This window comes from Heterodontus francisci, chromosome 8, assembly GCF_036365525.1.
Source record: "Heterodontus francisci isolate sHetFra1 chromosome 8, sHetFra1.hap1, whole genome shotgun sequence".
Taxonomy (NCBI): Eukaryota; Metazoa; Chordata; class Chondrichthyes; order Heterodontiformes; family Heterodontidae; genus Heterodontus; species Heterodontus francisci.
The window spans coordinates 30,149,085-30,166,927 of record NC_090378.1 but is presented as its reverse complement, the minus strand read 5'-3'; the positions used below and the strand labels follow the sequence as shown (position 1 = coordinate 30,166,927).

At 43.7% G+C, this 17,843-nt stretch overlaps 1 protein-coding gene across 3 annotated transcripts in view; it reads right to left on the bottom strand.

Moving 5' to 3' along the window:
• Positions 1–17,843, bottom strand: part of tie1 (tyrosine kinase with immunoglobulin-like and EGF-like domains 1) — a 97,179-nt gene that overhangs the window by 46,822 nt on the left and 32,514 nt on the right. For all 3 annotated transcript variants that reach the window (XM_068036890.1, XM_068036889.1, XM_068036891.1), the window contains 5 exons: positions 16,543–16,698; positions 10,974–11,105; positions 7,923–8,063; positions 4,086–4,214; positions 1,984–2,129 (listed from right to left, as the gene is read on the bottom strand). In XM_068036890.1, the coding sequence (XP_067892991.1) occupies positions 1,984–2,129; positions 4,086–4,214; positions 7,923–8,063; positions 10,974–11,105; positions 16,543–16,698 (704 nt within the window). The remainder of the gene's footprint in view (positions 1–1,983; positions 2,130–4,085; positions 4,215–7,922; positions 8,064–10,973; positions 11,106–16,542; positions 16,699–17,843) is intronic.

The window sequence follows — 17,843 nt, the reverse complement described above, 5'->3', positions numbered from 1 at the left end:
TAAAGCCACTCCTTAAAACCTACCTCTTTGACCAAGCTTTTGGTCATCCGGCTTAATATCTCCTTATATAGCTCGGCGTCATATTTTGTTAGCACTCCTGTGAAGTTCCTTGGAGGTGTTATATAAATAAAGGTTTTTGCTGCTGTTGTGCCATTCAATGATTCCATAACACTAAAAGAGGACTGCAAAATTACACATGTCCACCAATCTACTTTACTATGCTCTTAATGCCCACATTGACTTAGACTGTGCGTCATTGTTTTATATAGGGTTGCAATTTTACGAACTCTTACCAACGCCAGTAAGTGATTAATGAGAAAACAAGTAATATCTCAACTCTTGGAGAAGGCATGTTCAAATTTTACATCAATCATTGAAATGTTTGAACTGTTTCTTCACTGATAAATATGGGTGGTGTGATTAAACCAGAGCAACGTGAACGGCCAAGTTGTGTTTATTTATGCTGGCCTAGCCAGCGATGCCACATCCCATGAATGAATAAAATTAAACATTATCAGATTATGAGTCTGCAAACCTGACTACACTGTTTTGCTTCTCACCCTGTCATCCTATTACTGTGTGTACAGCTCTTATATTTCACTCTGTGATCACTCAGCTGCGTATACAGCTGTTGTGTGTCTCAGCCGGTGATCATGCTGCTGTGTTCAGAGCTCGCAAACCATTCCCCCAGGATCATGTTGCTGTTTGTATGGATCACAGGCTCCTCCCTGACCATCACGTTACTATGTAAAGTTCACAGGCCATTCCCCTACAATCAGGTTGCTGTATGCAGAGATCACAGGCCTCCACACCCGTACCATGATCATGTTGCTGTTGGTACAGATAACAGGACTCTCCCCTATGACAATGCTTCTGTGTTCATAGCTATCATTTCTGCTCCTGTGAACATATTAGTATGGGCTGGATTTTATGGGCCCCTCTGAGGTGGAGCTGGAGGTGGGGGTGGGGGAGGGGCATACAGAATCACAATGGGTGGTGGAGGCAGAGGGTCTGGTGCCTCCCCATCGTCAAACGATCTTACTGGGGGTTGGATAGGCCGATGGCAGCCTTCCCGCCCAGAAGCCAATTGAGGCCCTTAAATAGCCTATAATGACCAATTAAGGGCCTCTTCCCGCCACCACTGGGATTTTAACAGTGGCAGGAGGTGCCTCTGCCACATGGGCAGGGCGCCTCGAGCTTGTGGGAGGGGTGGGGGGGGGTCACTTCTTCGTGGAAAATCTGTGGCCCACGGAGTAACCGCACCGCCCCCCCCCCCCACCCCCAGGACCCCTGTCCCCCGTGACTGCACGACCACCCCCTTGCCCAGGCCTTCCAGACTGGCTCCAGCAACCCTGCCGCATTTACTTGTGATCCAGGGTTCCAGTGCTGGGCCTGTGTCCAAGGCTTCTGCAATACCAGCAGTGGCCACTGATACCAGTGGTGCTGCTAATACTGCTGAGCTGCCAGCCCTCTGATTGGCTGGCAGCTCTTGGAGGCGGAATCCCCACCCCTTTAAATGGATGGGGATCCTGACTCGTGAAACTTAGATGTAAAAAGACTGGAGGATCGCTCCATGGGGGCAGAAAGAGGCCGAGGTGGGGATTCCCCCCACCTTTTCGGCTCACACCGGGGGCTACACCTCCTACACAAGTCCAGCCCTATACTTGTAACTCATATAGCCCTGCAACGTCACAGATATGCTCATAGGGTGGGATGAAGTAAGGTGAGAGGAGTCTCAAAACATGAACACCTATTGGGCCAAATAGCCTGTTTCTGTGCTGTAAAATTCCATGTAATTCTATGTAATAATATGGATGTAGGAATTCCTGTTAATGGCAAAAGTTTGGAATAATGTCCTTAACCATTGAGTCTATAAATAAAAAATGTTCTGGTAAGAATCTCTTGGCCTGCAGATCAAGTTCTGAAGCCTAATTTAAATGTGCACTATCCACAAGTTAAAGAAATATCCCACGGCAGACTCACCTTTACAATTTCTCCATTAGGTTTGCGGATCTCAATTTCCGTGTTGACGGGCAGTGGTTTTGCTGAGGCAGAGCATTTCATCATAGGGCTTGAGTTAAGATTCAGTTCAACTTCTGTAAATGTGTCCACTATCTTAGGGATGTGAACTGAAGGGAAACAAGTCAACTATATGTTAATGAATGTTACTAAATATATTACTGCGTAGCTTAATAGGTACTGACTATTCTATTAAGTATACAATACATCATTGTGGAGACGATCACCATCAATTTCATCAGTATTCCAAAATCCCTATACTGCTCCAAACACCAATATCACTGCCTCCCAAAACCGTCACAAGCTTTTCTCTTTATTATTTCTTCTTGGGATATGGGTGTCACTGGCTAGTCTGGCATTGGTTTCCCAGCTCTCGCTGATCTAGTGGTGGTGGTGGACCTTCTTCATGAACCATTGAACTGGTTTGATACAACTGTGTGGCTCACTAGGTCAATTCCCAAGCTAGTTAAGAGTCAACCATGAAGTTCCACGTCAAAGAGTCATAGAGTCATTTATGGCACAGAAGGAGGCCATTCGGCCCATCCAGTCCATGCCGGCTCTCTGTGGAGCAATCCAGTCATTCCCACTCCCTGGTTCGATCCCCATAGGCCAGACTGTGTAAGAATGGCAGGTTTCCTTCGCTAAAGAACTTAGGGGCACTCCAGTAGCTTCATCGCTACTGTTACTGATACTAGATTTTTATTTCCAGATTATAAAAAAACTGAATTTAAATTCTCAATTTGCTGTGAGGAGATTTGAGCTGACATTCTACTGAATTATTAGTCCAGGTCTCTGGATTACTATTCCAGTAACAGAACCACTATATTACTGCACTTCATCAACAGATCTGCCATTATCACAACTACCATCACCACAAAGCATTCATGTCCCACATTAAATTGTGTAATCAGCAGAAAACGTTAATCAACTTTTACCCCTGTAATTATCCCACCTAACATCATGTGTAAAGTTGCCATGGCTATCTTCATCAGTAACTTCACAAGATCTTTATTACCATTCACATTATTTCTCTCTTGACAGCCATCAACACTTCCACCAAAACAATCAACGCCTGAACATCCAGCTTCCCTGATGGCTCAGTGGATTTATCTAGGGAATGACTGGGCTGTACCATTGGGAAGGTCCCAGGTTTTAACTTTGGTCTATCCTGATCTCACCCAGGAGACAGAGGGTGCACTAAACTTGACTCTGTTCTCTAAGTCACGGAGCAGGGAAAGCAGCTATTGTTCCATCTCCTGATAACTCCCCTGCTGGAAATGCAAGCATGAGGCGAGAATTGGGGTTGGATCTGATTCCTTCCATGGTTGAACCGCCTGCCGTAACTCAGTGTCAAGACTCACTATGAAAAATGGCCACCTGCCGTCAAAAGGTATCAATGGACAACACTACATCAAAGCCAGAGGCCTTCGGGAGAGGGGGGCTTGCGAGTGGGTAGGAAGAAAATAAGTGTAATAAAAATAAAACACTCCATCTATCGTCTCTCTGATTATTAATATCATCATTCCCACAAGTATTATCAGTGACTACCATCATAAGCAATATTACAAGCCAACACAGTCACTATCGACTGACATGATCAGCATCATCACTAGTTGTATAGGCTGTAAGATTTTTAATCTTGGTGAACTCTTATGAAGGTGAGAGTTATTAGTTCCACTTTTGAACCCAGTGTCTAGCACACTCAGATCAGCTGTAGCATAGATAGAAGCAGAGTAAAGTTTCATCTGCTCAACCACCGGCTTCATGTGCAACCTTTAAGGAGGACTTCTACCACATCACTGTGAATCTTTTTTCATTTTTCGTAAGTAATGCTGGAGTAAATCATAGTATGGTGAGTATTGACAGGTGAAGCAATGATTTGAATGTTACGCAGCATTGTACTTTGGTTAATAACCCACGATTAGAGGGAAATAAAACTCCTTATTTATTTTGGAACAACCATTTCTCCCAGGAAAATAAACACATGTACACATGCCAACAAGCACACAGGCACACACAGATACACACACATACAGGTTCACATGCAAAATCACAGTGTCCGGTACCTGATTTCTCACAGTACTGGCCATGCCATCCCACTGGGCATTTGCAGCCATGGAATCGATCGCATGGTGCTCCGTTTTGACACTGACACTTCAGCCTACATTCTGGTCCATAGGTGTCAGGGTTACACTCTGTGGGAACATAGTTTTAATCAGGTAGCTATCTACATTAAACAATAAAATAATCAGGTGACTTAAATCATAATCTCTAAGTCAGAATAGATAAAATCACATGCAGCTGCTGGTGTATTACAGGTAGGAGAACATGTAGCTTTCAGTACTTTACATGAAGGATAAAATTCAGCAAATAGTGGAGTCCATGTAGGTTGGATAACATGTTGCTAAAATATCGTAGAATAACACACAGCTAGTAGGGTATAACTTATAGGAGAACATGCAACTAATGGTGCGTTAACTGATAGCTAGTCATACATTACATATTGGATAATACAAAGCTAGCCATTTACTACATACCAGAAAACATGTAGCTAGTTGTGTATTTTATACAGGACAACACACAGCTAGTAGTGTATTCTGGAATAAAATGTAGCAGTTAGAACAAGATGCCACAGTTGGGAATCCTGCTGCATGTTTGCACTTACTTTATGAATTTGAACCTTATAATTGTGAATTTATTTATGATCATTTTAGGAAGTGGCTGTTGCAGTGATTGCTAAAATAAATTTACCAGAAAATGTACAGCTAGGAAGCTGTACATCTTTCTGCAAAGGCTGAATAAAGTAAACTGTTTAAAAAGCTGTTTAAACTGGTCAGCCTTTGAACCCCCAGTTATTTAACCAGTCAACTGGGTGAAACAGCAAGGTACTAAGTGGCAACTCGCTAAACAGGGTGGCTTTATGTTTGGCAGTAACCAGGCACTCAGGGACTGAACACAGTAAACAATACAACATCTTTCACTGATTAGATGATTTTCCGCCTTTGAATTCCTGATCAGTTGTCCCTTCAGTAGCTGAGCAGAACAGTGAAATGTTACCTGGAGCAGCTAACTAAACTGATGGCATTTTGTTCAGCCAGGCAGAGATTCAGAGGCAGATCACAAAGAATATTTTAAAAACAGTTACCAAGTTAGGAAGAAAACTTCAAATATAAAAATCAGCATTCTACCAAAAACAAAGCTGAAAAGTTCAGTTTCTGGTCAATGGTAACCCCCAGGATGTTGATAGTGGGGATGACAGCCCCATTGCATTGCTCAGATATGTAAGTTGCTGGTGAGTGGACTGGAGACTTTAATGTACAGCAACCAGCTGTCATTGGTAGCTAACTGGTGTTGTGTTCCATGAAAGTTAAATGATGGAAATGGTGGGAAAGGGTGCATTTTGTTCGTGAAGGACTGTGGCTTGGTTTGAATGATAGAGTTCTGGGGTTGGATAATTATTTTGGAGTTTTGTTTGATTACCTTGGGGCTTAGAATGTGCATATATAGAGCTTTCCCTGATGAATCTGATAGCTTGTATGAGGCCTTTGGAAAGAGCTCACTTCGTTCATCCCTTTCTTGTAGTTATTGCTGTTTGCCTACAAAGCAACAATGACTGAACCTTAAAAGTAATTAATCAACCATCCGCATTTTGGAGCATCTTGAAGATGTGAAAGGCATTATATAAATGCAGTTTTTTCCTGTTACGTTGGAATTTGTTAAGGGTGGTGGCAGAGGAAGACAGCTGACTCCTGCCTTTTGTTGTAAAGAGGAAATTTATAAACAAATCTGAGGGAGTTAAATAGAAAGACATTCCTGATTGAATTCGGGAGCTGGCTCTCAAACTGGGGTCTGTGGACGCCTGGGGATCTGTAGAGACTTTCCAGGGGGTCCGCAAAATAATATGAAAGGGAGCAGAGTGTGCCCACTACACGTGCCATGCAGATTGGGATGATTGCTTCACCTAGCAGGGGAATGTGCATGGAGGAGAGTGGTGCAAAAATAAATATCTATTTTCTTAAAAGCATTATTAAAACACTCTTTACATGCATCACTTTCATAATCTAAGTATTATATAGTATTATTAATTTAGAATGGAGGGGGGAATCCATGATTACTAATCCATTTGAAAAGAAGTCCTTCAATCAAAATAGTTTCCGAACTATTGAACCAGGGACTCTGTGAAGTCTTTCCATTTCAATGGGTCAATGGATCAATCTGTACTTATATGCAGGGAAAAATTGCTTTCAGTGTAGAGACATAGTTAATATATTCTTTTTAATGCAGCTATGATATTGCTACACTTAATTATCAGGGTAACAAGACCTGGACAATATCCAGGCTTGGGCTGATAAGTGGAAAGTAATATTCGTGCCACACAAGTGCCAGGCAATGACCATCTCCAACAAGAGAGAATCTAACCATCTCCCCTCGACATTCAATGGCATTACGATAACTGAATCCCCCACTATCAACATCCTAGGGGTCACCATTGACCAGCAACTGAACTGGAGTAGCCATATAAATACCATGGCCACAAGAGCAGGTCAGAGGCTAGGAATCCTGCAGTGAGCAACTCAGCTCCTGACTCCCCAAAGCCTGCCCACCATCTACAAGGCACAAGTCAGGAGTGTGATGGAATACCTTCCACTTGCCTGGATGGGTGCAGCTCCAACAACACTCAAGAAGGTCCACACTATTCAGGACAAAGCACCCTGCTTGACTGACAACCCATCTACAAATATTCACTCATTCCATCACCGATGCACAGTGGCAGCAGTGTGTACCGTCTACAAGATGCACTGCAGCAACGCACCAAGGCTACTCAGGCAGCATCTTCCAAACCCACGACCTCTACCACCGAGAAGGACAAGGGCAGCAGATGCGTGGGAACACCACCACCTGCAAGTTCCTGTCCAAGCCACACAGCATCCTGACTTGGAAGTATATCGTGGTGGCCTCACTGTTGCTGGGTCAAAATCATGTAACTCCCTTCCTAATAGTACTGTGGGTGTACCTACCCTACATGGACTGCAGCAGTTCAAGAAAGCAGCTCACCACCAACTTCTCATAGACAATTAGGGCTAGGCAATAAATGCTGGCCTGGCCAGTGATGTCCACATCACATAAAACGAATAAAATACTCTTTCCCCTGACCCCTCTGTGGCTTAGGAGGAAAATTAATGTCTGGGCCTGGGAAACCTACTGAAGCTGAGTAAGCTGACCTTGAAACTAGATTGAAAATGAATTATTGCCTCACAGCAACTTACTAGGAGGCTTAAACCCTGAAGGTGACAACCATTTGTTTGCTAGTCTTGTCAATGAAATTTGGCTGGATATTGGGCAGCAGACTGCAGTGTTTCTGATTGACTGTGTCCCCATCATTCATGTCAAGCTCTACATTGAATGAAGTTTTGGCTTTCGCTAACACTTTCTCTTGAGATATGGTTCCTATATAGAGGATTCGGACAATGAAACTTGCTGTGCCAACTGATTCATTTTGCATCCACACAAATAGTGGATAACATCATTTGTAGTAGTAGATTTCTGCTGTATAATAGATTAAAGGCTCTTCCAATGCCAAAGCCAATGCAGTGAGTTTTGAGGGTAGGCTTTCCCAAACTCTACCCTGGGGAACACTCAGTTTCTCTGGTTTGAAGGCCAGAGAAAGGGAAAATGTACCCTTTGGCATTCTAGGAACAAAACAAGATTAGTGCCAAGTGTAATATCTGTGCTTGAACTCAGAATTTGTTGTCTGATAGCATTCCTCTGATGCAACTAACCAATCACAGGACTTCACATTCCTGATCAAGGGCATAGGATTTAATGATAATTTTTAGTTTTGTCCATCACATAACAAGGCTTCAAGGCACCTTGATAAAGTGGGCATTGTTTTATATACAGACCTTCACTGCATTTCTTCCCATGCCAACCTGAAGCGCATGAACACCCGTAGGGATCAGGCAGACAGAACCTATATCCACTGCAGCTGCTCCGAGGCTTACATTCTTCCTGGCAATTGTGACCAAATTTTCCTCTTTTACAGGCTAAAAACAAGAGAATGATCTGTTAAGATTCTGGAAATTTTACAGACAATTGCTCATCAAATACATGAGCTTTTTTTTTTAAATAATTGCCCACAATACTTCTGCAGATGTTGATTTATTTAACCACTCCCTCACCTCCACCTATGATACTCAGTCCCAGCAAAACCTTAACACTCTCCATCCTGGTCACTCCCCCTGCTATAACCCCCATATTCATTCCCTAAAGCTCTAGAGGTGCAGACTTGAACACATTTGGCACACAACTGGTTTAGCTATCATCAGATCTGACTGGATCACATCATGTACAAGTGAGCTTCATTCACCTCTGCGAAAACAACACACTATTCCAAGATCAATGATAATGCAACTTCTTTTCTCCATTAAACTTTTTTTTAACCATTAAAAGCCATCTCTTTACACCCTTCTCCTCTGCCCACTACACCCTTACCTTCAACAAAAAGTGCAAAGTGCTCATAGACTTGTTTCTTCCTAAACTTGAGACCCACAGTTCAGCTGCCTCTGCAGATTTCCTCCATTTTCCCTTCCCACTAAACTAAATGTCCCTCCAGGCTCCTTCTGCCCTCGTCCTGAACTGGAGTATCTAAGTAGTTTCGCTCCTATCTTCCCTATATCCTCTCAGAGCTCACCTTGCCGCTGAGACCTGTCTCTGATTCCCAAGACCTCATCCCCACTAAACTGCTGACCAGGTAAGCTGACATTGTAAATGGTTCCCTATCTTTGGGTATTCTCTCCATCCGTTTCAAAACTGCCATCATCACCTCCTCCTCAAAAGAACCCATCCTTGACCCTTCTGCTAAACTCCCAAAACATCTCCAACCTCATTTACTTCTCCAAAGTCTGTGGATGTTTCTAGGCCCATCTATTCCACAACTCCATGTTTGAATCTCTCCAGTCAGATTTTTGCCCTGCCACAGCACTGAAATGGCACTAATTCCAGCTAACATCCTTTATGATTATGACTGTGATATATTTTCCCTACTCATTCTCCTTGACCTCTCTGCAGCCTTTTACACAGTCAAGCATACAATCCTCCTCCAATGCCTCTCTGCAGTACAGCTCAGTGGGACTATCATACTTGATTCCAGTCTTGGCTGATTTTAGCAGCAGTACCTTCAACAATTACTTAATTTCTCACCCACCCACTGTGACCTCTGGAAATCCCCAAGGATCTAGCTTTGGCTCACTTCTCTTTTTCATATGCTGTACCTAGATGACACCATTTGCAGACATGGGGTTAGATTCCATCTGTATGTTGGTAATATCCAGCTCTACCTCTCCACTGCACTTTTGAAGCTTGCACTGCCTGTGTGCTGTCACACTGTTTGTCCGACATCCAGTCTTAGATGACTAGCATTTCCCTTCAGGTAAATATTGGTAAAATTGAAGCCATCGTGTTCAGCCCCCACCACAAAATCTATAGCCTTGCCACCCATTCTATTCCTCTTCCTGGCTAATGTCTCCTGCTGATTTAGACTATTCACAACTCCATAACTTTATCTGCCTCTGCCCTGCCCCAGTCTGTTTTCTGCTGAAAACTTTCATTTACTTTGTCACCTTCAGTCTTGACTGTTTCAGTGCTTTTGTGCCTGACCCTCCATCCTCCACTCTCCATAAATTTCAGCTCATTCAATACTCTGCTGCCCATATCCTGTCCCACACCAAATAACACTCACTCACCTCCCCAGTCCATGCTGATGTGCACTGACTCCCTGTTCCCCAACACCTCAGATTTAAAATTCTCATCCTTGTGTTGAGATCTCTTCATGGCCTTGCCCCTTCCCATCTCTGTAGCCTGCTCCAGTCCAACAAGTTCTCCCCCCCCCCCCCAATCTCATAGAACACTCCATTCCTGTGACATTGCTCTCCTGTTGTTCCCCCCGCCCCCCCTTCCATTTGCCCCACCATTGGCAGCTGTGCTTTTACCGATACAGGGCCAACACTCTGGAATTCTTTCCTTAAACCCCTCTGGCTCTCCAACCTCCTTAAATCCCATCTCTTTCACCTTGCATTTTCTCATTACTCTTAATATCTCCTTCATTGGCTCAGCATTTTCTTTTTCTTGCATCATTGTGAAGCATTTTGGGATGTTTTCTCCACATTGAAGGCACTATATAAGTTGTTATTGTGTTGTGTGGTGTTGGTGTTTAGTGTACAATGGGCTGGGTTGTACCACTACAGTGTAAACTAGGTTGGGTTGGAAGGCTGTCATGTGCAGTTGGTTAGTATAAAGCAGTAATGCACAGTATATTAATTCCAGCGCTGCAGTTTTAGTATTTTAGTTCAGTGTTGTTTACAATGTTAGCTATTAGTCACATGTGGTGAGTTGGGAATCCAGATGCACCAAACTGTATTTCTGATTAGTAAATAACACATAACTGACTGAGACCATCGGGCATGTGATCTCAATACTCATTTGCATGGAATTTGTATCCATTTTAATCTTATTGTACATCTGTTGGTAAATTAATAAGACGAAAAGCAAAGTATGATTGTTTTTTCATCCTTGAGAATGCTTCAACTCCTTGGTTATTGAATGATGGTAGATGTTTATTAAGCATATTTATACGTGTGACGTGTGTTTAGCTATTTTGTGTGAAAGGCCTTTTCCAGTAAAAATCAGTGCATGTGGCTAAAGCATTGTCACTGTAGCCAACACCTATGGCCAGTCTATGATTTCTATTGGACAACACTGTTTTAGCTTTAGGACTGTAGGTGGCTTGTGGTTCACAGTAGGTGAATTTCAGTACTAAATATTAAAATTAATAGGTCAGTTATTTATCATATATAGATTTAATGTGATAAATTAATATGAATGCTGAACATAAGTTCGACATGGATGACTGATTTACGAAGTCACGTTCTGCAATATTAATAATTTTATGTCCTCACCAATCTCACAGTTTTCTCCGGTGAAGCCTGGTCCACAGATACATTCTCCAGTACCATCATGACAGATTCCCCCATTCAGGCAATCAGGGCAGTCTCTATCACACGCTGTACCCCATTTCTTATCAGGACAAGCTGTAACATAAAATGATGGTCTTAGTACAATATCAAATCAATATTCAGTAACTACTGAGCCAAACACAGCTAAAGCTCACACAACATTTTCTGGATATTTATCCTGGTGACATTTCAGAATTCCATTTCACTCAATAAACAAGGCTCTTCGTCAACCCTTAACTTGTGGATGCATCATGTTTCCTTTGTTCTGTTATTTCACTTATAGGTTAGAGAGTATAAAACAAATAACTATTCATTCAGTGAATTCCTTTCATATATATCTTGTGTACAATAATATGTACTTAATACTGCAGCATTCAAAACAGACTGGGTGAATTAATTTCTTTTAACACTGTCACGGACACCGAATGTGTGATGATGCAATAATCATGGACTAACTCTGAAGAGTTATGAAAAATGGACTTTGTCTTTAAAAATGAACCTTTGTTTTGAAAGGTGAACAATGGTTCAAAATGGCCACCAAAGAAAAGGGGATTGACCTTTTGTGTATTCAAACAGTCTGACAAAGACAGAGGACAAATTTTCAAAGCCAAAAGGTGTTAATGAAACCCATCTTACACCTATCCTAAAAACATTCTAGAATTGAATGTCTTCTTCTGAAATGAAGGAGGAGTGAAGTAGCCACATCCTGGACCATTGTACAATCACCATGGGGAAAAGAGGAGAATGTCTCCTACCAGGAGGTGAGAGGAGACACAGTTTAACCTTAAAAAAGGCAGCCAGAGAGAGAGAGAGGGAGAGACTGACCTAGAAGGTGAAGCTACTTATAACAGCTTGAATTCCAGCCAAGCCAGGAAGCACAGTGCCCTGCTGAAAAAATCTGACATCTACAGTATACAGCAGTGAGAGCTAGAAGTAACCCACCATCTTCAACAGAACCTTCAATCAAGAGAGAAATCTACAATCATCTCAGGGCTGCAGCCATCTCGAACTTAATTCTTAAAAGAATTCAACAGGTTTATTGTAACCTTTCCCCCCCACTGTAAACCACCTTCCTTTTCCCTTCTCTAGCTGTCTCTTCTTGTATGTATGCGTGTGTGCGGGCACGGATGAATGCGTGAATGGATGCGGTTGTGACAATTTCTTTATAAGTCAATAAACAATTGATTTTTTGTTTTAAAACCTACAAGAAAACCTGTCACTGTCTGTTTATTTGAGAAATAAAACACCAAGGGGCTAAACTTTAATACAAATACACTTGCTGCGATCAGGTGAGGAATCGAACAGTGGGAACCACCCACGTCACACCACGTGACCGTAACAGCACTAAGAACCGCCTCACAAACTCACACAAATGAAAATTTAAAATTTGAGGACATATTTCAATTAAGGTTCAGATCTGAAATTTGCACCAAACACTTTGTAATTAATTCAAGGCCAACACCAATACTCTAGGAATTGTTTGCCCATAATGAGTCTCCGAGTTTTACACCGTTCACTTGGAAGAGAAATTATTACAATTCGTGAGTGTTTATCTGCATTAGAATTAAGGCAAATAATTCAGTGCAGCAAAATAACCTGAAAATGGTAGGACAGTTGTTAGCAAATTGGGAAATTCATACTGATGCTTGCAGACAATTTCTCATCTGCAGAAATGGGTGCAATGTGGTATTGTAGCTGCAGACTGACTTGTGGCTCAGTCCTGGGTCATACACTTGCTCTTACTGCAGACTCCAGCAGCCTCTGCTGGTGAAACTGTATGGAATTGTGGAGAGACAAGGCTGAGTTGTTATTTATCACTTGCTGTGAGACAAATTCATTTGTTTTAATGATCTGACAATTTATCTTATTTTTTTTAACTTCTGGCATTTTAAAAGTTTTAATCCTGAGTTTTTAAAGGAATGTAATACCGTGCCATTGTTAGAGTACAGTACATATGTTGTTGCACATTTAAGTTTTTGAAAAATCAGATTAAAGTAGCAACCCTTTCATTTAAACACAATGTCTTTCTATATTATAGTCTCAGTGCTATTCTTGCACTGTGAAAGAAATCTGGGGGAATGGACATTTGGGACTATGTGAATTACCACTTACATAGAACATAGAACATAGAACATTACAGCGCAGTACAGGCCCTTCGGCCCTCGATGTTGCACCGACCTGTGAAACCATCTGACCTACACTATTCCATTTTCATCCATATGTCTATCCAATGACCACTTAAATGCCCTTAAAGTTGGCGAGTCTACTACTGTTGCAGGCAGGGCGTTCCACGCCCCTACTACTCTCTGAGTAAAGAAACTACCTCTAACATCTGTCCTATATCTATCACCCCTCAACTTAAAGCTACGTCCCCTCGTGTTTGCCATCACCATCCGAGGAAAAAGACTCTCACTATCCACCCTATCTAACCCACTGATTATCTTATATGTCTCTATTAAGTCACCTCTCCTCCTCCTTCTCTCCAACGAAAACAACCTCAAGTCCCTCAGCCTTTCCTTGTAACACCTTCCCTCCATACCAGGCAACATCCTAGTAAATCTCCTCTGCACCCTTTCCAAAGCTTCCACATCCTTCCTATAATGCGGTGACCAGAACTGCACGCAATACTCCAGGTGCGGCCGCACCAGAGTTTTGTACAGCTGCAGCATGACCTCGTGGCTCCGAAACTCGATCCCCCTACTAATAAAAGCTAACACACCATATGCCTTCTTAACAGCCCTATTAACCTGGGTGGCAACTTTCAGGGATTTATGTACGTGGACACCAAGATCTCTCTGCTCATCTACACTACCAAGAATCTTCCCATTAGCCCAGTACTCTGCATTCCTGTTCCTCGTTCCAAAGTGAATCACCTCACACTTTTCCGCATTAAACTCCATTTGCCATCTCTCAGCCCAGCTCTGCAGCCTATCTATGTCCCTCTGTAACCTACAACATCCTTCGGCACTATCCACAACTCCACCGACCTTCGTGTCATCCGCAAATTTACTAACCCACCCTTCTACACCCTCATCCAGGTCATTTATAAAAATGACAAACAGCAGTGGCCCCAAAACAGATCCTTACGGTACACCACTAGTAACTAAACTCCAGGATGAACATTTGCCATCAACCACCACCCTCTGTCTTCTTTCAGCTAGCCAATTTCTGATCCAAAGCTCTAAATCACCTTCAATCCCATACTTCCGTATTTTCTGCAATAGCCTACCGTGGGGAACCTTATCAAACGCCTTACTGAAATCCATATACACCACATCCATGGCTTTACCCTCATCCACCTGTTTGGTCACCTTCTCAAAAAACTCAATAAGGTTTGTGAGGCAAGACCTACCCTTCACAAAACCGTGCTGACTATCTCTAATGAACTTATTAGTTTAGTTTAGAGATACAGCACTGAAACAGGCCCTTCGGCCCACCGAGTCTGTGCCGACCATCAACCACCCATTTATACTAATCCTACACTAATCCCATATCCCTATCACATCCCCACCTGTCCCTATATATTTCCCTACCACCTACCTATACTAGGGGCAATTTATAATGGCCAATTAACCTATCAACCTGCAAGTCTTTGGCATGTGGGAGGAAACCGGAGCACCCGGAGGAAACCCACGCAGACACAGGGAGAACTTGCAAACTCCGCACAGGCAGTACCCAGAATCGAACCCGGGTCCCTGGAGCTGTGAGGCTGCGGTGCTAACCACTGCGCCACTGTGCCGCCCCTTTTCAAGATGATTATAAATCCTATCTCTTATAACCTTTTCCAACATTTTACCCACAACCGAAGTAAGGCTCACAGGTCTATAATTACCAGGGCTGTCTCTACTCCCCTTCTTGAACAAGGGGACAACATTTGCTATCCTCCAGTCTTCCGGCACTATTCCTGTCGACAATGATGACATAAAGATCAAGGACAAAGGCTCTGCAATCTCCTCCCTGGCTTCCCAGAGAATCCTAGGATAAATCCCATCTGGCCCAGGGGACTTATCTATTTTCACACTTTCCAAAATTGCTAACACCTCCTCCTTGTGAACCTCAATCCCATCTAGCCTAGTAGTCTGAATCTCAGTATTCTCCTCGACAACATTTTCTTTCTCTACTGTAAATACTGACGAAAAATATTCATTTAACGCTTCCCCTATCTCCTCTGATTCCACACACAACTTCCCACTACTATCCTTGATTGGCCCTAATCTAACTCTAGTCATTCTTTTATTCCTGATATACCTATAGAAAGCCTTAGGGTTTTCCTTGATCCTATCCGCCAATGACTTCTCGTGTCCTCTCCTTGCTCTTCTTAGCTCTCCCTTTAGATCCTTCCTGGCTAGCTTGTAACTCTCAAGTGCCCTAACTGAGCCTTCACGTCTCATCCTAACATAAGCCTTCTTCTTCCTCTTGACAAGCGCTTCAACTTCTTTAGTAAACCACGGCTCCCTCGCTCGACAACTTCCTCCCTGCCTCACAGGTACATACTTATCAAGGACACGCAGTAGCTGCTCCTTGAATAAGCTCCACATTTCGATTGTGCCCATCCCCTGCAGTTTCCTTCCCCATCCTACGCATCCTAAATCTTCCCTAATCGCATCATCATTTCCTTTCCCTCAGCTATAATTCTTGCCCTGCGGTATATACCTGTCCCTGCCCATCGCTAAGGTAAACCTAACCGAATTGTGATCACTATCACCAAAGTGCTCACCTACATCTAAATCTAACACCTGGCCGGGTTCATTACCCAGTACCAAATCCAATGTGGCATCGCCCCTGGTTGGCCTGTCTACATACTGTGTCAGAAAACCCTCCTGCACACACTGGACAAAAACTGACCCATCTAAAGTACTCGAACTATAGTATTTCCAGTCAATATTTGGAAAGTTAAAGTCCCCCATAACAACTACCCTGTTACTCTCTCTCCTGTCTAGAATCATCTTCGCTATCCTTTCCTCGACATCTCTGGAACTATTCGGAGATCTATAGAAAACTCCCAACAGGGTGACCTCTCCTCTCCTGTTTCTAACCTTGGCCCATACTACCTCAGTAGACGAGTCCTCAAACGTCCTTTCTGCCGCCGTAATACTCTCCTTGATTAACAATGCCACACCCCCCCCTCTTTTACCATCTTCTCTGTTCTTACTGAAACATCTAAATCCCGGAACCTGCAACATCCATTCCTGTCCCTGCTCCACCCATGTCTCCGAAATGGCCACAACATCGAGATCCCAGGTACCAACCCACGCTGCAAGCTCACCCACCTTATTCCGGATGCTCCTGGCGTTGAAGTAGACACACTTTAAACCAAGTTCTTGCTTGCCAGTGCCCTCTTGCGTCCTTGTAACCTTATCCCTGACCTCACTACTCTCAACATCCTGTACACTGGAACTACAATTTAGGTTCCCATCCCCCTGCTGAATTAGTTTATTTGTCTAATACTGTAGCTTGTCTCTATAAGTGTGCAACTATCCCATTCTTCTGCCAAATTCAAACAGGGTCTTACCTCGGACTATAAGTCTGAAGAAAGCTCCTTTCAGAAAAATCCCACTGAGCGTTGATGTGCTATAAACACAGGTGTGAGAAGGAGTAGCATTTTCAATCTTCAAGGATACAGTCCCATTCTCTATTTCATTAACGTGAATTGTACTGAAGTAGGTACCTAAGAAAACAAGACAGACCTTTACATATCCTCAGGGCCTTTCAAGGATTCAGTAAGACAAACAAAAAGAGGAAGAGGTAGATCGGAACAATGAGACAGAAGGAGAGAGACAAAGGCGGAAATTTTTCGTTGGCCGGGAGGCCATGTCCACTGGCTGAAAAGTCAGTGGCGAGCCCACCTCTGCCAGGCCTAAGGAGTCAGACCAGGATTTGTCGCTCCCCAGGCCTTTAATTGGTCTTGGGCAGAGCTTCCATCTCCTTGAGGCAGGAAGTCCCGCCTAATGTAGATGCCAGTCAATCAGCGGGCCGGTAGTTCTGAGTCCCAGCAACGCCACCAGGAGGGGTGACCACTGCTGGGAGAACACCCAGCCATTGCAAGCAAGATGAAGGATGGCCCTGGAAGATAGGTAAGTTTTTAGGGCTTCGCCAGGGACAATCAGCCAGGCCCCAGCAAGGCAAGGGGGGTCAGTTGGGGGTCAGTTAGGGGGGAGGCGGGGGGAGTGTTGTGCGTTGGGAGTGGTTGGGGCTTCGGGGGCTGCCTTCTGTGGGGCACAGGGTGCCTGATGAGGAGGGCCCTCGGCCCCCAGCCCGCAAGGAAGCTGCCTGGTTTTACCAGGCGGGGCTCTCGAAGCTTTTATCGTCCGGCCGCCGAGGATAAAATACTTGCGATGGTAGGAGGTGGCCCTTAACTGCCACTTAATTGGCCACTTAAGGGCCTTGTTTGGCCTGGGGTGGGCAGGCCATTTCTCACCGCCACTGCTCTGTGTAAAATTGCAGTGGGGGCAGGAGGGGGTTGGGAATGCCCCCACCTGCCACTCAATTTTACGCTTCCCCCCACACCGCTACCAGCCAGCTCATTTGGGGGGCGTAAAAGTCCAGCCAAATTTTCAGCAGCATTGGAACATTATAATAACTTGACAAGAAAAAGACCAAGGTGGATCTAGTTTGCCTTCTACCTTTCTTGTAGTCACATGATACAATAACTGAGTTGATGACTAATCATAGCAATTGATCTCTATTAATTAGTCTGCCACAGACTCAGCCATGATGCAAGGAAACTCTTCCAGACTCATACCCAGTGTTGGGGAGTTTTGGGAACCATAGGCCTGGAGTCACCTGCTCCCTCTAAACATGCTACACTTACCA